We start from the raw sequence: 21,495 nt of genomic DNA on the forward strand, positions 1-21,495 counted from the left end.
AATAATTTAACGAACACTTTGAAACCATTTTTGTCTCTGAAAGCTCTGACCACAAACATCCACAACCCTCCAGAACAGTGCGCCAATACTCATGAGACGTTCACTGATACCATTGGTGGTATTGCAAGAAGCGTGCACGATGTCTTCGGCCGTTGGTATAAAATCATATTAAGAAGAAAGCATACTAATTATTATAATATAATTCTTTTTGGCATGATCATATTTTTGGAATTATTGCTTTGAATATTAAAAAAATATATAAATACAACAATATTAAAATAACAGCACAAGTACAGCATACTGTGCTTTTGAAAACTGGGTCAGGGAGGAACTGTATTTATACATAAATTTAAAGACAAAATATTGGAAAATGACAATGCTGTGGGAAAACTTCTCTCGTGATGCCAAGACGAGCTTGCTGGACCAAAAATATAAATATCCCTATTCAAATAAGTTTATTTGGAATTATCAATAATACATTATGGTATAAAAGCACAATCTGCACTCTGTTCAAGGCTGTAGTCCACTCCTTTGTTCGGACCCAGCAGTAGATGTCAGATCCCTCTCCACGCAAAAAAAAAACTCCATGCAAAAATCTACCTGGGATTTTTATGCTGGGACCAAGATCAGCCACTTGATTCTGACCCCCTGTCGGACATATTGAACCCTGTCTGCAAATTTCTGGCACAACTACTGGTACGTGTGTATAATTGTAGATTATTATTATTTATTTATTTTGTACATGTTCAGGGTTGTAGCTGTAGAAAATTAAGGGTAGGTGGGTGATAAAATGGTAACTCTAGATAAGATTTTTATAATGGAAAAAAGGAGTTAATAAGGGTGGGTGGAGGGCCATGAAATTAGCTTGAAACATGGTGTGAAAACTGGGTGGCCCCATCCACCATAATTAAACTTTATATATTTATTATAAATATACATTTTACCTGACAGGCCTGTTTAATTAATTTCCTTGTTGAAAGCCGAATTGTCTATTAAATCTAATTTACAGAATAAGACAAAAAGAATCATTAAACTACAATAACAGTGGCGGATCCAAGAATTCGAAATAGAGGGTGTCCAGGGTTAAGGTTAGAAAATGATTTTTGCAGCTCTAGATGGCTGGAAATGGCCTCTCAGAATTATAATTTTCCTCCAAAGGGGCCCGGGTTGCTTCGCACCCACTCCCCCTGTTTCCTCTACTGAATAAGCCGCCAAAAGTATTTATTATATGAATCACACTGCATCAAATTGGAAAGGCTTCTAAATTCTCAATGTCGCAATTCATTTAGTCATGGTTATAGGGAATATTACACTGTTGTTCATCGGCCTGGGCACCTTAAATTTCCTAAATTATAAAAAAAAATTGAGAAAAGAAAGAAAATTATATACGAATGTAAGTCTGAGATTACCATTTCCAGCCATCTTCAGGTGCAATAATCATAAAAATAAAAGCAAAATATCATACAGATCATAAACTGGTTTCTTTCAAAAAAAGGTTTTATTATGAAATGCAAAACGATCCTTAAGGATTATTTCAATTCATTTAAATATCTGAATTTGATCCAATTTAATTGACATTCTAAATGACAAGATGAATATCATTACAATTCCCCTCCTAAAAATAATTCCAGCCATTAATACTTTGGTTATACAGTAAGGGTATAACATGACATTATAAGAGTATAACATGACATTTACCAGCCAATATGTCAACTAAAATCTAGATTCCAAGAACATTACTAACAAATCTAAAAACTATGTTTCTATTCATCGCTAAAGCCTGCTCTGAAGTCATATTCCTTTCCAGTCATTTGAAGAAATGTCAATTGTTCATAGGCAATCCTTTCCTGAATATGCTCATTTTTACATAGGGACGGCAGCCTTCTTTTCACAGTGCATTGCTCTTATAAACACAACTGACTTTATCTGCTATAGATGAGAAAAACAAACAAGCTGTCCATAGTGATTCAAAAAGTGTCCTCCATTGTTATTTTTCATGATTTGAACTGCGACCTTAATGTACTTTGAACCTCTCATATTGTTATCAAAATTCAAATGAATATTTTCCATTTTGATTCACACCAAGACATCCGATAATGTCCACCAGGAATCAAACTCCAGCCACTATCCATTGCTCTATAGCCAAGATAAATCGGCCATATACTGTACCATTGTATATTTTCATTCAGGCTTTTTTGTGCATACTCTACTTCGCAATTGGTTCACAATTTTCTCAAACAATTAATAAATCATGTAAACATGTATACTTATTATTAGAAAAGATTTTTTTTTCTCTTATAGTGTTAGCGCCCTCATGGAAGGGTTCCTCCTTACCAAATTATATTTCATTATGTAGCTGAAGAAGCTTAGATAGCTTCTTGAGAAATTCATTTATTCATTAAATGATTCATATAACAGCCACTTCCTACCACTACTACCAACACTCAAATATCTACTTCTATCTATTTCCAGGTTTAATTAAATTAAACAAACATGTGTACAGAAAGTAAGGCATAACAAATATTTATAACCAAAAATAAATTGATATTAACAAAATTTCATATCAAAACAATTCTATATATTTCATTTTCTAACCAACATTATTTATATAAAAATGTTTAATTTAATCAACTATTATAATTGTGGTACCTACTTTTATTACTAAGGATTAATATTTTATTATTAATTAATATCTGGGTATGGTATGAATATTTGTGATTTAGGTGTATTCAAGATAGCACCACTGTTACCTAGCAACAATAATACTGTACAGGAAAAATACAAAAGCCTGTACTTACTGATTCTACTCAATCCACATAATTCATTAAGAGTATAATCTCTAAAAACTTTCTGGCAACCTCAACCAACATAGGTTCTGAATGTACATTATTTATCAGTTTTTTTTTTTTAACTTTTCAGAAAGAATTTAAACAATAATTTGTTGAACATCTCATCTCCTTATTGCCTCGCAGACTTCATTTTGAGGATATTCAATTTGCACTTTGTACACTGTAAATATAAACTGTACAAATTTCTGCAAAGACTTTGTGCAAAGCAATTCAATCCACCGTACAATAAATTTACTTACTTTAAAAATAATACATTTGTCATACATTTCAATATAAAGATATCCTATAATTAACTCACCTACCCAGGTTGACAATGTGTCTGCGTTTGTTGAGTGTGGTTGAACAGTAACATTAATATGTATATTGTGGTTTATCTCTGAGTTATAGCAATGTACTTTGCTTAAGCTACCATTGTCCAGCATTTTAATTTTTTTTTTTCACTATTATTGTATTCCATTGTTATTAATTGTAAATGTTGGTCGAATAAATAAATTAAATTCATGTGGAGCTTTCGTTTGCATGACAACTGTAACAAAATGTCGTCACATAAAGTCAGCAGCGTATGCAAGGAAGTTGCGTTCTTGTCCTCTGAATTCTAGGATGCGTATTGACCTGAATATTGCAAGAAAACGCAGGGCAGTTGTGGATGAGTGAATCCGTTCCAGAGTCGCATTGTTGCACAATCAAAAGCTCACTAATGAGGGATATGTTATCTTTCAAATGATACACACTTTAAAAATTTAAACACATTACACAACCTTTGAAATGAAAAACCTCTAGTAGTGACTATCACCGTACAAATCTGTGAACTACTCTTTTGAATATAAAGTTAAACTTTACATCAAATACAGTACATGTAAACCGTTTATTTTAATATTATTGTAATTACTGTTAACAAAATTATTGGATATTTGGGTGAAAACTTAAAACTTGTATTCAATAACTAAGACAGTCTATAAAACCTTCATCATTTACAGATTACTGATTGATATACTGGGTGGGATTTCTATCCCTGATTTCTAACCAAAGTTCACTGAACTATCATTTCATTATATAATACACATTCCAACCACCTGCTTTCTGTATATAATAATGTAGCTACTACAAGGCATTTAACACATCTGCCATTCTTAAAACCTTTTTTTCTTCTTGCTACAATCCAGACTGATGTACTACATTATACAGTACAGTAGCATATTATACAGTATTATGTAGTACAATGCATAGGCTACAATGCACTATAGAGTATAGCACAGAATAGTAGAAGCTACAGTATAGGCCAGTACTGTGTACTGTCATACATACTGTATCTTCCAATATTGCACCCTGTACTGTATTCTACAAAACTACTAAACAGAATATTAGAGTACAGTCTAAAGCAGAGCATTACAGTACCTATTTAGTACTATTATCTGGCTACTGTAGTGAATACAGCAGAACAGAACAAGTGATTGTACAGTACATTCACTGAATGTATTCCAATATAGCACAGGGTATAGGTCAGATGAGCACTCTACTACAACATAGCAAAATACACTATAATAATGTACGTACAAAGTATGTTACACGATATCATTCATTATACCACAATGCATATTATGGTAAGTACACATTATAGCATATTATAATAATAATACACTATAATAATGTACTGTACGTACAAAGTATGTTACAAGATATTATTCATCATACCACAATGCATACTATATAGTCAGTATTGTACTGAACAACACAGACCAAAGAACATGCACAAGCACTGTACCAGCCACAGAACAGTACGTAGCACAATATTTGCCACTGAACATGGATCAAAGACCAAAGCATAAGCACTGAGCAGTGCATAGCTCAGTACATGCCACAAAGCAGTTAAGGCCAAGCAGCACAGCATTTGCCACAGCACAGTACAAACAACAGTACAGTAGCACAGTACAAGCAACAGATAACAGACAACTGCACAGTACAAAGCACAGAGCAGGCTATAGCATAGTATGAACCATAGACAGTACAGTACAAGTTATTGTAGTGTTCCCTGTCACATGCTACATGATAGCGCATGCTACATTGAAGTATAATGTATAGCATATTACACTATTCTATAGTTTTTGTCAGTATAGCATTAAGGTAAGCTATACCACAGTACTATACATTCTACAATATACTGTATCATACACTACATGATACAGTACAATACACGATAAATACAGCCTTCAGTAAAATATAGTACAGTGTAGGTTTTAGAACAGCAAATACGGTAATGCATGGTACACGCTTCAGTGTGTAAGCCAATATTACTATTCATTAAAAAATACCATGTTTTTTTCTGAGTGAATAAATGAACTATACAATTTAAAACTACCATTCGTACATAAAAAAACTATTTACAAAAGTGATCCTTTTCTGAGTTGGTCTATGATCTAGTGTGAAGACAGGGAGGTTGCTATAGACCATTTTTGCGAAATTTGAAATGAAAATTTCCGATACCCTGGTGACATTCAGAGGCCTACGCACTTCACACTATGCAATTACCAGTGTGCGCACGGCACTCTACACGACACTAGCTAGATGCTCATGCCAGGCTAGGCCGCTAAAAGTTCCCCAGTGAGTTGCGAGACGTTGGTGGTGCTGTTTCAAAAATAAATCCAAATAAACAAAAATGGTCTATATGGGGGTTAGGTGTGTTGTGCTGATATAGACTCAAGGCAAAGTATTACATATAAAATACTGAGATTAATTTTCACTATTTTAACTGTTTTTAATAAAGTTCTGAAAAAAATTACAATTTTATACAGTACCATTTTAAATACCAACTTCTTATTTTTTTTTTAAGTCTAAAAAAAAAACTTGATAATTTATGTGGGCTGACATATTGCTTCCATACTCCAGTTGTATTATAAGGAATGGTCTCTATTTATACAAATAACTATTTATGAAATACATTCTATCTTTACTTGTTTTCCTTTTTGCATTTTAAATAGTTCCCTCAATGGAACTGGTAGGAGATTTCAAATACACAAAAGGGCACACCTGATTGGCTTGGTATAACAGACATTGGTAAAGTGGAAAAAGTACTAATCATCTAGAAACAATCACTTATTAGGATATTGAAATTAATAGCAACAGTGAGCATGTAATTATCTGATGTACACAGCTCTTGATATAACACTCAAGTATCTGATGGGTTCAGCAGCTTAATCCAATGGGCCTTTCCGATGTCAATAAAACTTAACTACTGACCAATCAGAATAGGGCCAGTAATATGCGCATGTTCTATAAACGTGCTTGCGTATGTAATGCAATCATTTTGTGTTGTCTTAGCAACAATATCCATGGCATAGCAAAAAGGTCAATTACCTGCTATACTATAATTTACCAGTGTCAAATGATTATAGTAAAGTTATCAACAAAACAATGGCCATATTCAACAAATATTGAAATGTTGAGTATTATTTTCATTTGGCTGGTTTGTAAAATAGACTTCATTGACAAAAGACATGAAAGTAAACTAGAGTGCAAGTGTTTACCAGTTTTCTATTTGTCTGGTCATCTTCGTTAAGTAGGATTTTACCACTGTGCAGACAGGCATGTTTTAATTAATAACGACCAGCCAAATACGGCCAATGTTCTTTTCATGTCAAGTAAGTATTAATGTCTTAGTGTTAAGGATGACGAGTGCAGATAAAATACATTGTACTGTCAAGTGCAGATAAAATATTTGAATACATAATCTAGAAAACTGAATTAAGGCCCAATAAAAAAAATTGTTAGTTTATCATCCCCGCCCACATCACTATCTCGGACCGCATCAATTTTTTTATTTTTTTTTTATTTTTGAATTTTATATATCATAAAATGTGTGTTTTAGGTGTACAAACTCATAAATACCGGCAAAACGAAGCAGGGGATAAAGATAAAATCGTAGCCGTCGCCGTTCACAAGACGTCTGGAAATACTTAATATTACATTCCAGACGCTGTAATACTCATGACGTTCACATACAAAGCGATAAGATGGATTGTAATATCAAAACGTCTGGAGTTTTTAAACTAGCTACGGCTGGCTTTTCCCTAGCTCGATACAATAGGTACACGCTTCACGATGTTCGTTCTGTAGAAAAGAATTGTACTTTCCATTGAAGTATGTAAACTATTTTTGATGCATGTACAGTAGAAGCTGTATTAAGATTCCTCAAGCTGCATACTCCTTGTTCCGCCTTTCAATGGATTCATGAGTATTTTACAAGTTTCTGCTGTTTCGAACTTAAATGCCGGCATGGAGAAAACAAAAAAACCCCTCCCTCCCTCATCACTTTTCAAATTTAGTCGGATGATAAACTAACAATTTTTTTTATTTGGCCTAAAGGTAAAAAGGTAAAAAAAAACCAAAGAACAAAAATTAAGCAATGCAAAAGAAAGAATAAAACCATCACTACACACAATTTCAGTAAATCACACATTTGAGGCAATGCTTATGTTTTCAAGACCATTAACTAGTTTTTGTCTTGATTAAGTAAAAAACATCAAGAATATGACAGTATAAAATAACTATTGTTGAAGACTTAAGGTAGTACTTAATTAAAATCTGTTTCCTGTAAACACAAACAATGTTGTCCACAAAATTAAGAAATTTAATATGGAGTTTGTTTCACCATCAAAACCCATGTTAATACTAAATTCAGATTTAGTAGCAGCATGTTCATCATCAGTTAGTGAGCTCCATCAAAAGTCTGGATCAAAACAACTATAAAAGTACTGTGTTCTGTGGGTATATAAACTGTGTCTACTGTAACATCAAATTCTTCAGGTTGTCTTGGAGAATGGTGTCTCTAACAGCATGGAACACAAATCGAATGTTCTCAGTATCAACTGCTGTTGTGAAGTGGTGGAACAAAGCTTTACTGCGTTCTCTGCGTTTTGAGTCAAACATATTCAAGAGAAAATTCTGAACATCATCCAGCTTCTGGGGATCTCCATTGAAGTTGGGAAAATAGTCACTTATGTTAACTGTTGCTATTTTCTTTGTAAGTAAGTCTGTCTTATTTAGGAACAAAATAATAGAAACGTTTGCGAAGTACTTGTTGTTTACAATTGTCTCAAAAATATTACACGACTCAACAAGTCGGTTTGTGACTCGATCCTCCATTAGAACTTGATCAAACTCGCTGGATGACACCAGGAAAAGAATTGATGTAACACTTTCAAAACATTGAAACCATTTTTGTCGCTGTGACCTCTGACCACCAACATCCACAAACTTGAAGGGCACTCCCTTAACCTCTATGAGACGTTCAACGATGCCTTTAGTGGCTTTACGAGCGTGCAAGATGTCTTGGGTCGTTGGTGTAAAATCCTATTAAGAACAAAGTACACAAATTATAATATAATCAAAACTTTGGCATGAGCATTGTTTTTGAAATTACTGCTTTGAACATTATAAAGAATAAAAATATAACAATTATAAAGAATGAAAATATAACAATTATAAAGAATGAAAATATAACAATTATAAAGAATAAAAATATAACAATTCAATTTCTTTATTTCAGATGTCTCAATATAAAAACATTAAAAAGCCATGTTTCTTGTAGAAAGTCTATGTCAAAACTATTGCACATATCGCTCACTTCTTTCAACTTCCGGTTTACACTTTTGCAGTTGACCACTTTACATTTCTAGAAGCCATAATGAAATTTCTTATTCTGCTTTAACTCATATAAATAAATGCCCTTGTAGGCCATGACTCAAGGCTAAAAAACTTCACTTTATAAACAGGGTTATATTCAACACAACATATACAGTAAATGCGTTTTCCACAGTTGAGAGTAGCTTAGCTCAGTCAGCTAATCTGGTGGTAGCCACTGTGTGTGCACTGAACCATGTAGGTCCCCAGTTCAATTCCCAGAGGGAGGGCTAAAATACAAGTTAAAATAGTGCACCGTCTTTCGGATAGGACGTTTAAGCCCTTGGTTCTATATGCACCTATGGCCCATGTGCACGTTAAAGAACACGTTACACTCTTCGGAAAGGAGTAGGGGATTGTCTCACGGTGTACTGCCCAATCACCTCCAAAAGGACCCCAATGGAAATATAGTCTTCTTCTAGACTTTTGTAGGCTATTCTTGGTGTCTACACCAAATAAATCCAATTCAATTTTGAGATTGGTAAGTAAGATAAGATAAGATAACATTTATTGTCCAATAAAACAACTGGAAATTTCCTCTGGCAATACAATACACAAGGCAAGATTAAAGATCACCACCAAAAGGACCCAATTGGAAATAAGTCTTCTAGACTTTCATGGGCTATTCTTGGTGTCTTGGGCTTAATAAGTAAATGATGCTAAATCATTTACTCAGGTTGACCTCAACAGGTTGTCAGCATACACTTTTAGTGGTGGTCCTGGTCTCGAAATCATTACCTCTTCCATTTTATAATTCCTTTGGGTAGTTTTTTTTCGTGTTTTGTGTTCTGATTCCCACTCCTGTTCACATTCACGCCTCTAATGGCCATTAGACTTAGCTGCCTTTTCTAGGATAGAATAGGAGCATTTCAGTATGAATCACACCAAGGAACCCATTAAAGTTTGAAGACTTGTTTCCAGTGGGGTCATTCTGGTGGTGAATTGGGCAGTTCAACCGAAGACAATCCACCTCTTTCCAAAGGCATACTAGAGATCTCCACGATCAATGCACATATAGTGGCTACCACCAGTTTAGGCAACTACTGTATCACCTCTTGCTAAGTAGCTGAGCATGAATGACCTTTGTTGCGAAACCACAGGTTCACTGTATCACAATAACTTCAGATCATTTTAATATTTTAGATTCCCAGCATCATTTAAAATTGTTTTTCGTGAATGATATAGTTTTTCCCAACTTGTCATGGGATGAGTCTTGAGGACTATTTACAGAGTGTACAGAATTTCATCTACTCAATTTGGTTTCTGCACATCTCTAAAGGGTGGAATTCTATCCAGTCTACTGTAGCAGCTACAAATATAGGCATGTTATCCGATTAAAATCTACAATCATCATAAAGTTTAGAATACTTTTCAGAATATTCTTCAGATTGTGCCAAGTGTAGTAAGGCCAAGTATGCTTAGCGACGATGGTTATAGACAGAGCTCAAAACCCAAAATTACAGCACAGATTGGTACAGATGCAATCAAAATCGCAAAAACCAAATATTTGTGTGCATCAAAGATCAGAAAGAATATTAATCAATGCCTCACCACACACTCTCTAAGCAGGTACTATCATCCTCACTTTTAAGAACACTAAAATAGTAATATTTCTTAGTGTTAGAAATATACAAGACCAAACTATTAATGAATGTAAAAATTATAGGAAATAAGCAATGAACAGTAGGTTCTATGGTTTACATGCAGTTAAAGATGTTATTGTGCAGTTTTTTTGTCAGACATTGTAGGTCCTATGCATTTGTAGATAATGTGGCACTCTCTACACTCCAAGTAAATTTATTAGCTACAACTTCAAACAAAGGAACAGAATTTATACTTTACAATATTTCAAAGATTATTAACAAATTTACCAATTACTTTCAAATATTCCAATGATAAAGTATCACGATGGTAATATTTTTAGAGCAACAGTCTTGCAAATTTCAGCAAGACAAAACAAATATGCACTCAGTGTGTTTATAATATTGTACATTTATTGCCATTAAAGTGCAACATGGTCTTTGATTGATAGTACAATACATGAAGGTATGTGGTAAGACAAAAATAGCAAAATGCTTCTTTTACAGTAGAGTACAATCCTCATACCACTTCCATATTTAGTAATAACTTTACTGTAATCTACCACTGAAATTTAAACTGACTGAATAAATAATATATTTTATGGGATCTACTCAAATAGATGTTTGATTATAAACTAATGTTTCATGAATTAACTTCCAGTATGATTAAATTCGGTACAGTACTGGGTTTGGTCTAATGGAGTTTGTGCTTCTATCAGGGAATTCCATTCAAGGAGCCTTTCAGAAAATGTACCTAGCCATAGTCATACTGTAGGTCTAAACCTAACCTCAGGCTATTAAAAAATATTCAATTGCAAGATTTAAAAATCTGCAGCTGTAATCAGACCAGTGCGGTTTTTTTCAACATCATTTCTTTTGATTATTTATATGTGTTAATTAAAAATCGATCCAAAACATGGTGGTTATTCGGTCATAAAAACAGTCATCCATCCCTTGCTTCATTGCTGATGGATCGTCATTTTAATTTTGCCTTACTTTTTGTGACTGTTGATGGGGATTTCCCTTTTTTTCAATTTCTTTTTCTCTTGTGGGCAGGTCGCAAAATTCATTTCCTGAACATTTGAAGCAGTGTAAATAGTGTTTGTAAATAGGTGTTAAATTATAATTATTTTTTCTAAATAAATGTAATTTAAGTTGGTATGTATTTCAATCATTAAATATAATGTATTACTGAATCACTGTGTTAACTTTTCAAAAAAAGTGATAGGAGTTGGAAATATACCTATTGTTTTCTTTTCACTCATACTCACATACTGTAAAGCAAACCAATTCGGGGATACCCATCATGCGGTTTTTTTCAACATCATTTCTTTTGATTATTTATATGTGTTAATTAAAAATCGATACCAAAACATGGTGGTTATTCGGTCATAAAAACAGTCATCCATCCCTTGCTTCATTGCTGATGGATCGTCATTTTAATTTTGCCTTACTTTTTGTGACTGTTGATGGGGATTTCCCTTTTTTTCAATTTCTTTTTCTCTTGTGGGCAGGTCGCAAAATTCATTTCCTGAACATTTGAAGCAGTGAAGATTGGTGGCCCTACAAATTAATAATAGCACCTTCCAGATTTGGCAATGAATTCATGAATATTTTTTAGTAGTTTCTTATTGTCAGAACGGGTTCTGTGATTAATGTCGATAACATGTGATACGATTATTGGCATTATGTAGGTGTAGGTTGTTTCACTGACAATGGATGAAGAGTATGTTGAACACCACAGATTTGAATCCCATTTTTACATTTTAATTTAAATTATAACCCCGAATTTGATCGCATGAACCACGGAGGTTTGTTGTTTGTAAATAGGTGTTAAATTATAATTATTTTTTCTAAATAAATGTAATTTAAGTTGGTATGTATTTCAATCATTAAATATAATGTATTACTGAATCACTGTGTTAACTTTTCAAAAAAAGTGACAGGAGTTGGAAATATACCTATTGTTTTCTTTTCACTCATACTCACGTCATGAAAACATACGACTTGAGCGAGGCTGTTTATTCCCGCTCGCGGTTCTCTACCTCCACCCCAACCCATCAGTACTTAGTACCTGTCTCTTATACACATCTAGATGTGTATAAGAGACAGTATATAGCCTTGGTTTGGCTCTGTAATCATTAGTGGTCGTGGGACTAGTTTTGGCCTACCTAAGCTGGTCGAACGTTTCGTTTGGGTCTGTACCCTAGCTGCACTGATGAGAGGCCTGGAAGGCCGAAACGGATCCGTCTGCAGATATTGGGATTCCTTCCAGTGGATGCTAGTTTATTTTGTCATTCTGATCGGATTTTCTCTACTGTTCCGTTTTAATTTTAATTTTAAATTGTTTTGCATTATATGGCCATTTGCTGTTTTATGGGTTTTCCCCATTTGCCTTTCAAACTTATATATATATATATATATTTGAATCTGTTCAACATTAAGCCTCTGAGGTGTAATGGTGGTGTGAATGTGGTCAGAATTCTGACCACACTGGTCGGCGGTGGTCGGGCCCGTCCAGCACTCAACATTTCCGACCAGTATTTTTTGGCTGCCGACCACCATTATTTTTGCCATTCATAGAGGCAAAAAGAAAAACATAGGCTAACAAATAAAAAACTTTCGTTACACAACTACTAGAGTAGGGAGTTGTTGACTCATTGGCTAGACAATGGACATGCTATATTAGACAAGACAATAGAGAACAATTAACATCTCTGTGGTAATGTTAATTTGAAACCCAACTGCTAGGCGTAGGCTTCGTATTCTTGCTTTTTATTGAGCAACACACAATCAAATCGACGTCAAATCAACGCACATGGGGTAACCCCGAATTTGATCGCATGAACCACGGAGGTTTGTTGTTTGTAAATAGGTGTTAAATTATAATTATTTTTTCTAAATAAATGTAATTTAAGTTGGTATGTATTTCAATCATTAAATATAATGTATTACTGAATCACTGTGTTAACTTTTCAAAAAAAGTGACAGGAGTTGGAAATATACCTATTGTTTTCTTTTCACTCATACTCACGTCATGAAAACATACGACTTGAGCGAGGCTGTTTATTCCCGCTCGCGGTTCTCTACCTCCACCCCAACCCATCAGTACTTAGTACAGTAGAGTTGATCACGTGCTCACTACACAGAACAGCATGGTCTTTCTCTCTAATCAACTGCCAATGTTGTTTTGGTTAGAGTGATGACGTGGGAAAATATACAAAATACAAAATTTACAATACTGTATTTGTATTTGTTTTGACTTACTTTATTTGTGATGATTAAATCATCATCATTATGGCACCTGTTCATCAATTCTTGATGCTGGGAGACAGCATACAGTTTCAAAGGAGCACACTTTAGTTTCAAGGTGTACACTTTTTTTGGTGACTGATAAGTCCACTCTTAGATCGGCAAATGCGTTCACATTTATGGCACTTGAATGATAGAATCTGACTGAGATATTGCAGCGTGTTGAATGCCCAGGCGCCGCTGTTTTAGCTGAAGGAACCAGTTTTTATCATAATCGACTGCTCCAATGTGTATTGCCTGACGCCAACCTGTTCTGTCAATTACTAATGATTCAAATCTGGATGGATGGATGTTGAAGCAATTCATATCTCTTTTACATGTGTCTCTGGAAATCCTTGGGGGATTCTACCATCTTCCATTCTACAGAGGTGGCCTAGCCATCTCAATTTTCTTTGTTTCAGAATTGCAAACAGACTTGGTACACCAGAGAGGTTAAGAACTACCTCATTGGTAATCTTGTCCTTCCAACTAATATTTTGTATGCGGCAGAGACATAGTAGATGGAATGCATTTAACTTTCTTTCCTGAGTTGTGTACAATGACCACGTCTCACTGCCATATAGTAAGATACTTAACACACATGCAACATATATTTGAACTTTAGTGCGCAATGTAAGGTGTTTATTTTTCCATGCACGGTTGGTAAGCCGGCCAAACTGTGTTGCTGCCTTTCCAATTCGTGTGTTGATCTCATTACTTAATGAAAGGGAATTGGTCACAGATGCACCAAGGTAGGTGAACTTGTCAACTACTTCAAGTGGAATGCCATTTAGTGTAATAGTTGGTGGATGAGAGTTGCCTTGACACAAGACAACCGTCTTCTTTGTGTTAATGGTGAGCCCAAAGGCAGTGCAAGAAGTTTCTTGCTCCCTTCTCCATAGAGTGGATCATGTGGTCTCTGTACAATATGGTCTTTCTCCTTGATGTTCTTTGAGCTCGATCTGGGCTTGACCCAACTAAAACGGTTTGGACGTTTGTGTTGTTAATGACGACGTGGTAAATGTATTTAAATATAATTAAAATTGTATTCACTTTGTGATGACTGAATATTGTACAAAAATACAGGCTTTTAGGCCTAGAATATCTTTTTGATTTCGTGGTTAATGGTCGTATTTAGCATGGAAGTTCCATGTTGCGGCGTAGGCCTGAATAAGTTGTCAAGTGTGGTCTTTTCAAATTTGTTTGATTTAATAATTCATTTAATGATTGAAATAAAATGCTACAGTACTGTACTAAGTCAAATATGTTTAATAGAAATAGCAAAATTATAATTAAACAGTTATTTACGAACATCAAACTTCATGGTTCCATCTTTTTGAGTTGTTACTGTTTACAAAATACATGTAAAGCGAACCAATTCGGGGATACCCATCATGCGCGTTGATCTGCCATCGATTCAATCCGTGCGTTGTTCAAAAATGAGTAGAAAATCCTTTGTTTTTTACAAATATTTGTTTTGACAAGATGACATTGGTTTATTGATAAAATGAATTTAACTTAAACTACATGGATTCCAGGCATTTGATTGGTTAAAAGCTGAGCAACAGTTCCAACCATGCCCTACTAGGTGGTCAATAGTATTTTGGTTTTGTACAATTCACATGTACATCACGATGTAGAAAATTTTGCTGAGCCTATTGTTGAGGGCGCACCTTAATAACTTAATCAAATCTGACCTAATTTGATGACCTGGAAGCTGACGATCGCTCTGCTGCACACTGCGTACTGGTACTGTTTTACATTCGGCTTCAAGATACTCTTCAAATATTCAGACAGAATACAAAGGCCTCAATGAAGTGCTAGCGAATTTCTAGGCCATAGGCCTACGCCTCTTTGCAGTAGAAGAACGGGGAATCTATGTAATTGTATATGAACAAATGGCCTGAAATGTGCTTTATATTGGTCAAAAAGTGATCTTGAGAATTTAAAAATAAACGTGCATAGACCCTTCATATAAAGCATACTTGTGTCACGTTTCATCGAAAATGCTTCTTGGTGAGGAATTTATGATCAATCTTAACATTTCACAAAATGGCGCGTAGATGACGTCACGTGACTGTGACGTCACACAAAAAGTCACCTGCAAAACTTCAGATGTACTGTAGATCTATCTGCCTGCCAACCAAATAACAAGTACAGAACCTGTGCCGTTTTTGAGAATAGCCGCGAACAAAACAATGGGAGAAAGAATAAAAAGGGAGAAATAAATAAAGAAAATAAAGAACAACACCTAACAATAATAATACCTGTCTCTTATACACATCTAGATGTGTATAAGAGACAGACTTAACACACATGCTACAGTATATTATCACATGGATGATATACTGTAGGCTGAGAGTTAGAGGTTTGTAGGATTTACAGTAGCAATACCCTTCCTATGCAGCTACGCATAGAAACTAAATATCTTTTAATAACACAAGACATTCCTACAATATCAAAAGAAAGGACTTCAGAAGAAACAAGATAAAAGAATTCCATTACTGTGTAAATGAACTTAGATTGGTTTACCACTCAACAACACATATTTTAATTGACTATTATCTGTGTAATACAGTAGGAAAGTTACAGTACCAATAGGAAGTAATGTAATTTAACAAGGGTTTTCATATGTCAAAAGAATGTAGGCATTTTTTTTTTGTCTCACTGCCAATTTATCAGTAACATCCTGGGCCCTGTGGGAGAGCAGTATTCAACACTGAACAGGCCACCCAGGTTAAAGAAGAAATAATTAAATAAAAAAAATAAATAAATAAACATTTAAGTTAATGTACAAGTAGAGTCCTGTGTGGGGATAAAGAATGAAGCAATACATAATTTACAGTTCACTGAAGTTAAAATATTTTATCTTTCAAAGAAAACTGCATTCTCCATTTACACCCAACATTACAACAACATTAAAATTAATTAAAACAAATACAAATTACTAACAACAAACAACAACAATTACAGATATCAAAACATTAAAAATTAGTTATCACACCATATACTATAGTAAAATATAAAAAAAAAACAGCATATTTTCACATTAATTTAAGCCTTAGGAAAATAAAAATTATAGTATTATTAAAATTAGAGTATGGTCCAAAGTACAATCTGATATTAGTAGAAGATATTGCTCTGATAGGGATAGGGAAGGGCATGTGTTAAACAACGGTGAACTTTATCTGAATAGAGGCACATACTTGAATAAGGGCAAATTAAATGAAGGTACCCAAATAATGACACATTATCTGAAGATACAGCGCCGTCGGTTGATACCAAAGGGCTGTTAATCTTTCACACATGATGTGACAATACAGGTAAGTATCTAGAGGTATGTCTCTGTCTAGCTTAAATGAAGCTGCTTCATTTTGCATAGAATGAACTACACTAATGTAGTAAAAACATAAATTGTTAAACAAATGTTTAACGACCTCAAACATAATTTTTTGGCTACCAAGAGTAAAAAACAATATAAAATAATAAAAACATTTTTTGGCACATCCAACATCAAGTAACTTTAAAATTGCAGAATGGAAAGTCTCTTTATGAATGACAGGAAGGGAAGTTGTTTTTGAAATGGCCAGAATAAATTTGCATTTTTTGGAACTTCAAGAACAATACAGTACATGCACCAGCTACTGTAATGCTCAACCACAAGTCTGTGGAAAAGGAAGTGTGGAATTGGTTTCTACGTTCCTGCTGTTTACATAGCACAATAAATAGGTAAATTAACAAAGATAAAGCAGCTTTGGCCTCCTGTATGTATACGATGTTGATTTTCCTGTGAAAAATTCTGAACAAAAATATTGATACTGATGTCTAAATCAAATTTAGAAAGTTCAGCTACAGTACAGTATACATTATAATGTACAGGGGCCCAAGTTGAAAGAATCCACATCTGGAAGATCTGTTTAATTGACCCTTCATCTGATTATTATTCCCTAAGGTATTTCAATCATATATAATTTTTATACTGTTCAGCGTTTGATCATTTTTGGAAATTCCATGGTCACAGACCGACTTTTTAAGGCATTCATAATGGTAAAAAACTGTTTAAATATTACAGATAAACCAGTAAATCTGAAATTCCAAGTAAATTTTATACTCCTTCCCACACACTTGTAATTGACAATATTACAAAAATCAAAACACAAAGTCATTTATGAAATATTGATATTAATATGTTTGGTCACAGACCGACTTAAAAAAAAAGAGAAAATTTTACAAATATAAACTTTGTGCAATTCTATTGAAAATATTACGAAAAGATTTATGGTAACACATCCAGTATGTAAAATCATATATAAGAAATTAGTATCAACAGAGAAGGTGATGTAAAACTACATCATGGGGATGGCAGGGTAGATGGTACCACCTTGGGTCTGGTCACAGACCGACGGTCACAGACCGACCTATCGATTTGCATGATAGTATATGATGGAATCTGGCACATTATAAGGAGAAAACACTTTATGTATAAAATTAAATACTAAAAACGTGTTACCAAACATTGTAAATAAAAAAGCATAACTTAATTCCTTATAGTAAACAAAAATTTATTTTGTAATAAAATCAGATTATTTAACATATTAAGAATGGTATTATTTACCTAATAAACGTCACAGAAAATAGTCTTTAGATGTGTATAAGAGCTTGGATGTTAATTGATCTGACCCAGTTAATAAATACTCTAGTACTTAATGAAAAAAGGCATATTAAACCAAGAAAATTATGAAATGCATTTTATGCATTATGGGTATCTGGAAGTGTTTACACATCCTCCCAGCGACCATCAAACATGCTCCATTTTCCATTTATGGTTGCCTTTGAAATGAATAGCATGGTTTTTTTCTTTAGATGTTAATGGCAATGGTGGCGCCAGATGTTTGCCAACAAGGGGTCCGAACCAAAGCGACGACAAAGCCTCGGTCGATAGCCCGAAACAAAAAAATCTCTGTTAGGGTTCTTGAAGGGAGTTTTTATGGCTTAATTTAACCCTAAACGTGTTTTTTGACCACAATATTAGGGATTGGAAATCAAGATAGCGTTATTTGGATTGGAAAATTATTATTTAAAAATTTTTTTTGGTCCAACGACCTATTCGTTCGTCGAAAGACAGGGGGTCCCGGCCTTCCGACAAAGAAAATATCCCCACCCCGCTGACGCCTCCGCTGGTTAATGGCATAGAGAATAGTAACTATACAGTATTTAAATGTTGAAATCAAGATCTATACTGAATGATAAACTACAGCTTTATGTATTTGAAAGATTTTACCCACTCAGCTTCCAACTACTTAGTCACATGGTTTAATATACCCAATTTGGTGGTTGTTGAGAACTCGATTATGAAGTAAATCATTGTTATTTTCAAATAAACCACTATATGTCCTTAGAACCTTTCCCAGGCCCATGTCTTTTGTCATTTTAATTTTGTTTATTGAATATAACCAATTTTACAGTAAAAAGCTTGCTTAAAGATTATTGTAATATCATTGGTCACAGACCGACTAAAATTAATGTAATAAAAATATGAATAAATAAGTCCAAAAATTTAAATAATCTTGTCAGTGAATGTTAGCCTAATAGCTTCAATAGTTTTATGAATTTCACAATGGTTGAAAGCTGCATGACTTAATAAACCTAAAAAATGTTGTTTTTTTGGGTCACAGACCGACAAAAATATTAAGAAATATTTTTGCCCCGCCTTAATATTTTGTTGTAAATGAATATTACTTTTTGTCACAAAAACTAATAAAATAAGTCAAGTTCTCCAATTTAAAATAAAATGACTGGCATAAATGGCAGTTTGTTAGTTTCTAGAGACTTTGAAAAAACATGACATTTTCATATTTTTTTGATATTTTCAAAATTATGTAATTCAAATTCCTATATATTTTTATACATCCACACAAGAAAAGTTTCATCAATGAATCCTAAAAATTCATTTTTAAGCTTTAGTTTGATATAAAACTTGTTTACATTCCTCAAAGTTGAAAATTTGCTAAATCTGAAAAAAAGTCATGGAATTGCCCAAAAGCGCTTTATAAATGATTTTATTGTTGCGAAGCAGCCAATTCATATTCTTGACAGCAATTTGACCTCTGAAAGGTCATTGTTTGTCAAAAAACAAGGGCCTAAGATGACTGAAAAGCGGAGTTTCCTTCTTTCGTTCTGCCAGGTAAAATCAATTACTTTACAGTAGGCGATGTTTGTTGACTAACCAACACGTACCAACATCCGCATGTCGTGCTAGCCTTATCCTACTCTAGGCCTAGACTAGCTAGGATGGTATAGGCCCAGCCTTGAAGGGCAAAAGGTCCCAATGAAAAACAACGTCGTTTTCTATTTAACATCACAATAATTCATTATTAGACCTATAGTTGTTTTTTGAATTGTACTCCACAAATCTCGTAACGTCTCGTATTTATTTTCGTGAGCTGCCTCACACTTGCGATGTCTTGCACTTGTGATCAAATAACATGCTGGCTCGCACTTTGGCAACACTCTTTGGCAGTCAACTCCCCCCTAGAAAACCCGCCCTTGGAAACTTGCCCCATAAAAAAATGTAAACTTCCTAGACCATGCAGTCTTCAAAATAAAAATTGTAACCTTTGGTAATCAACTACATTTTTCACATACATAGACATTTTTGAAACTTTATTAAAAAAAACCTAAACCATAATTTACCACTATAGATACTTTTTGACAAAAATGAAATATTACGACTTTGTTACCCAATGAGAAGTGTTCTAATATAGACAATGGATTGTGTCTCATATTATTTGTTATATTTTTATTATTCATTATTTTCACTTGACTCGCATAGGCCTAAATAATTTTGTTCGAAGAACATTTATATGCAGTTGTACTTCGCAGCACTTCACTTGCAATTTGCAATTTCTAGTTATTATTAAATATTATACAGTAGTTTGCATGGAGATACCAATTGGCACAAACTTCTAGGAGACAATTGATGGGTTATTTTCCAGGAGATTCTAGCTTGCCCACGAGTGTGTGGGAGATTTCCCAATTTCTGCAGGACTCCCGCTGGTTGTGTGCGACTTGGAACCCTAACCTATACAGTACAGTATATTGAATTTCATATATACTCATGTCCTGGTTATCAACACCAATGGTCTGTTTAAACTGGTTATCTACATTACTGTACACCAATGATTTGTTTCAAAGCTGTATTGAATTTGACATAAACCCATGACCTGGTTATCACTACAAATGACCTACTTAAGTTGGTTATCTAAACCAATGGTTGGTACAGTCAACTCTCCCAATACCGACCACCCTTCGGACCGTCCACTTTGACCAGTTTTCCGGACGGACCGGTTTAGAGAACGTCACGTTTACCTACCTTGGTTCACCGACCTTTAGTCGATAATAAGCCTAGGCCTAGCAAGGTACAGCAGATAGGTACACCACACTGCCTCATGTACTGTGTAGGCCTACTGACCTGAGAACGTCATTCATGTTTTACTTTATTTTTACATTATTTATGTTGTCAATTGTCAATAAAAATTTACACAAATCAACTTAATGTGTATCGTAATCTATAATAAGTGTCAGTGTTATTTTCCCTTCGATCGCCATAATCTAATTCGCTTCAACGTGGTTGCACACTTGATTGGTTTTCGATGCCGCTGGCATAACATTGGTGGGTCACTGAATGCTAAAAATAAGTGCTAACTTATGCAGCGCACCCTAAACTTCGTCAGCCAATAGAAAACAGAGGTGACAGTCAAAGTGCGCAATTGTTTTTATGAAATCGATAGCCTTATGTTGGGACCGCTTGGTTTGCCTTAGCGTGAGAATGAATGCAAAATGTGAGAAAAGGATACGTTCCTTAATAAAGAAAACACACTCATGAACTTTTTTTTATCAGTTTATTAAACAAATGAAATCTAGGCTTATTGCAATTAAATAATTAATGCGCTATTGGCGTGTCACACGATCAACACTAACGATCGTACACGTGGTGTTGTTCTGTGATTGATAGTTGTTATTTGGAGTCAGTCGATGTGTCTCCGATGATTTATTTAACATATTTCGTCAATAAATCATCGTTTTAAACTGGCCGTCCG

At 34.3% G+C, this 21,495-nt stretch overlaps 1 protein-coding gene across 1 annotated transcript in view; it reads right to left on the reverse strand.

Moving 5' to 3' along the window:
* Positions 1-1,479: 1,479 nt before the first annotated feature.
* The window catches only part of LOC117122316 (guanine nucleotide-binding protein subunit alpha-12-like), a 30,303-nt gene continuing 10,287 nt past the window's right edge, over positions 1,480-21,495 (reverse strand). Inside the window, exon 3 of the mRNA XM_033267872.1 lies at positions 1,480-8,195. Within this exon, the coding sequence (XP_033123763.1) occupies positions 7,626-8,195 (570 nt within the window). The 3' untranslated portion in view covers positions 1,480-7,625. The remainder of the gene's footprint in view (positions 8,196-21,495) is intronic.

This window comes from Anneissia japonica, unplaced genomic scaffold, assembly GCF_011630105.1.
Source record: "Anneissia japonica isolate Jap-2015-1 unplaced genomic scaffold, ASM1163010v1 scaffold287968_len422783_cov224, whole genome shotgun sequence".
NCBI classification, from domain to species: domain Eukaryota; kingdom Metazoa; phylum Echinodermata; class Crinoidea; order Comatulida; family Comatulidae; genus Anneissia; species Anneissia japonica.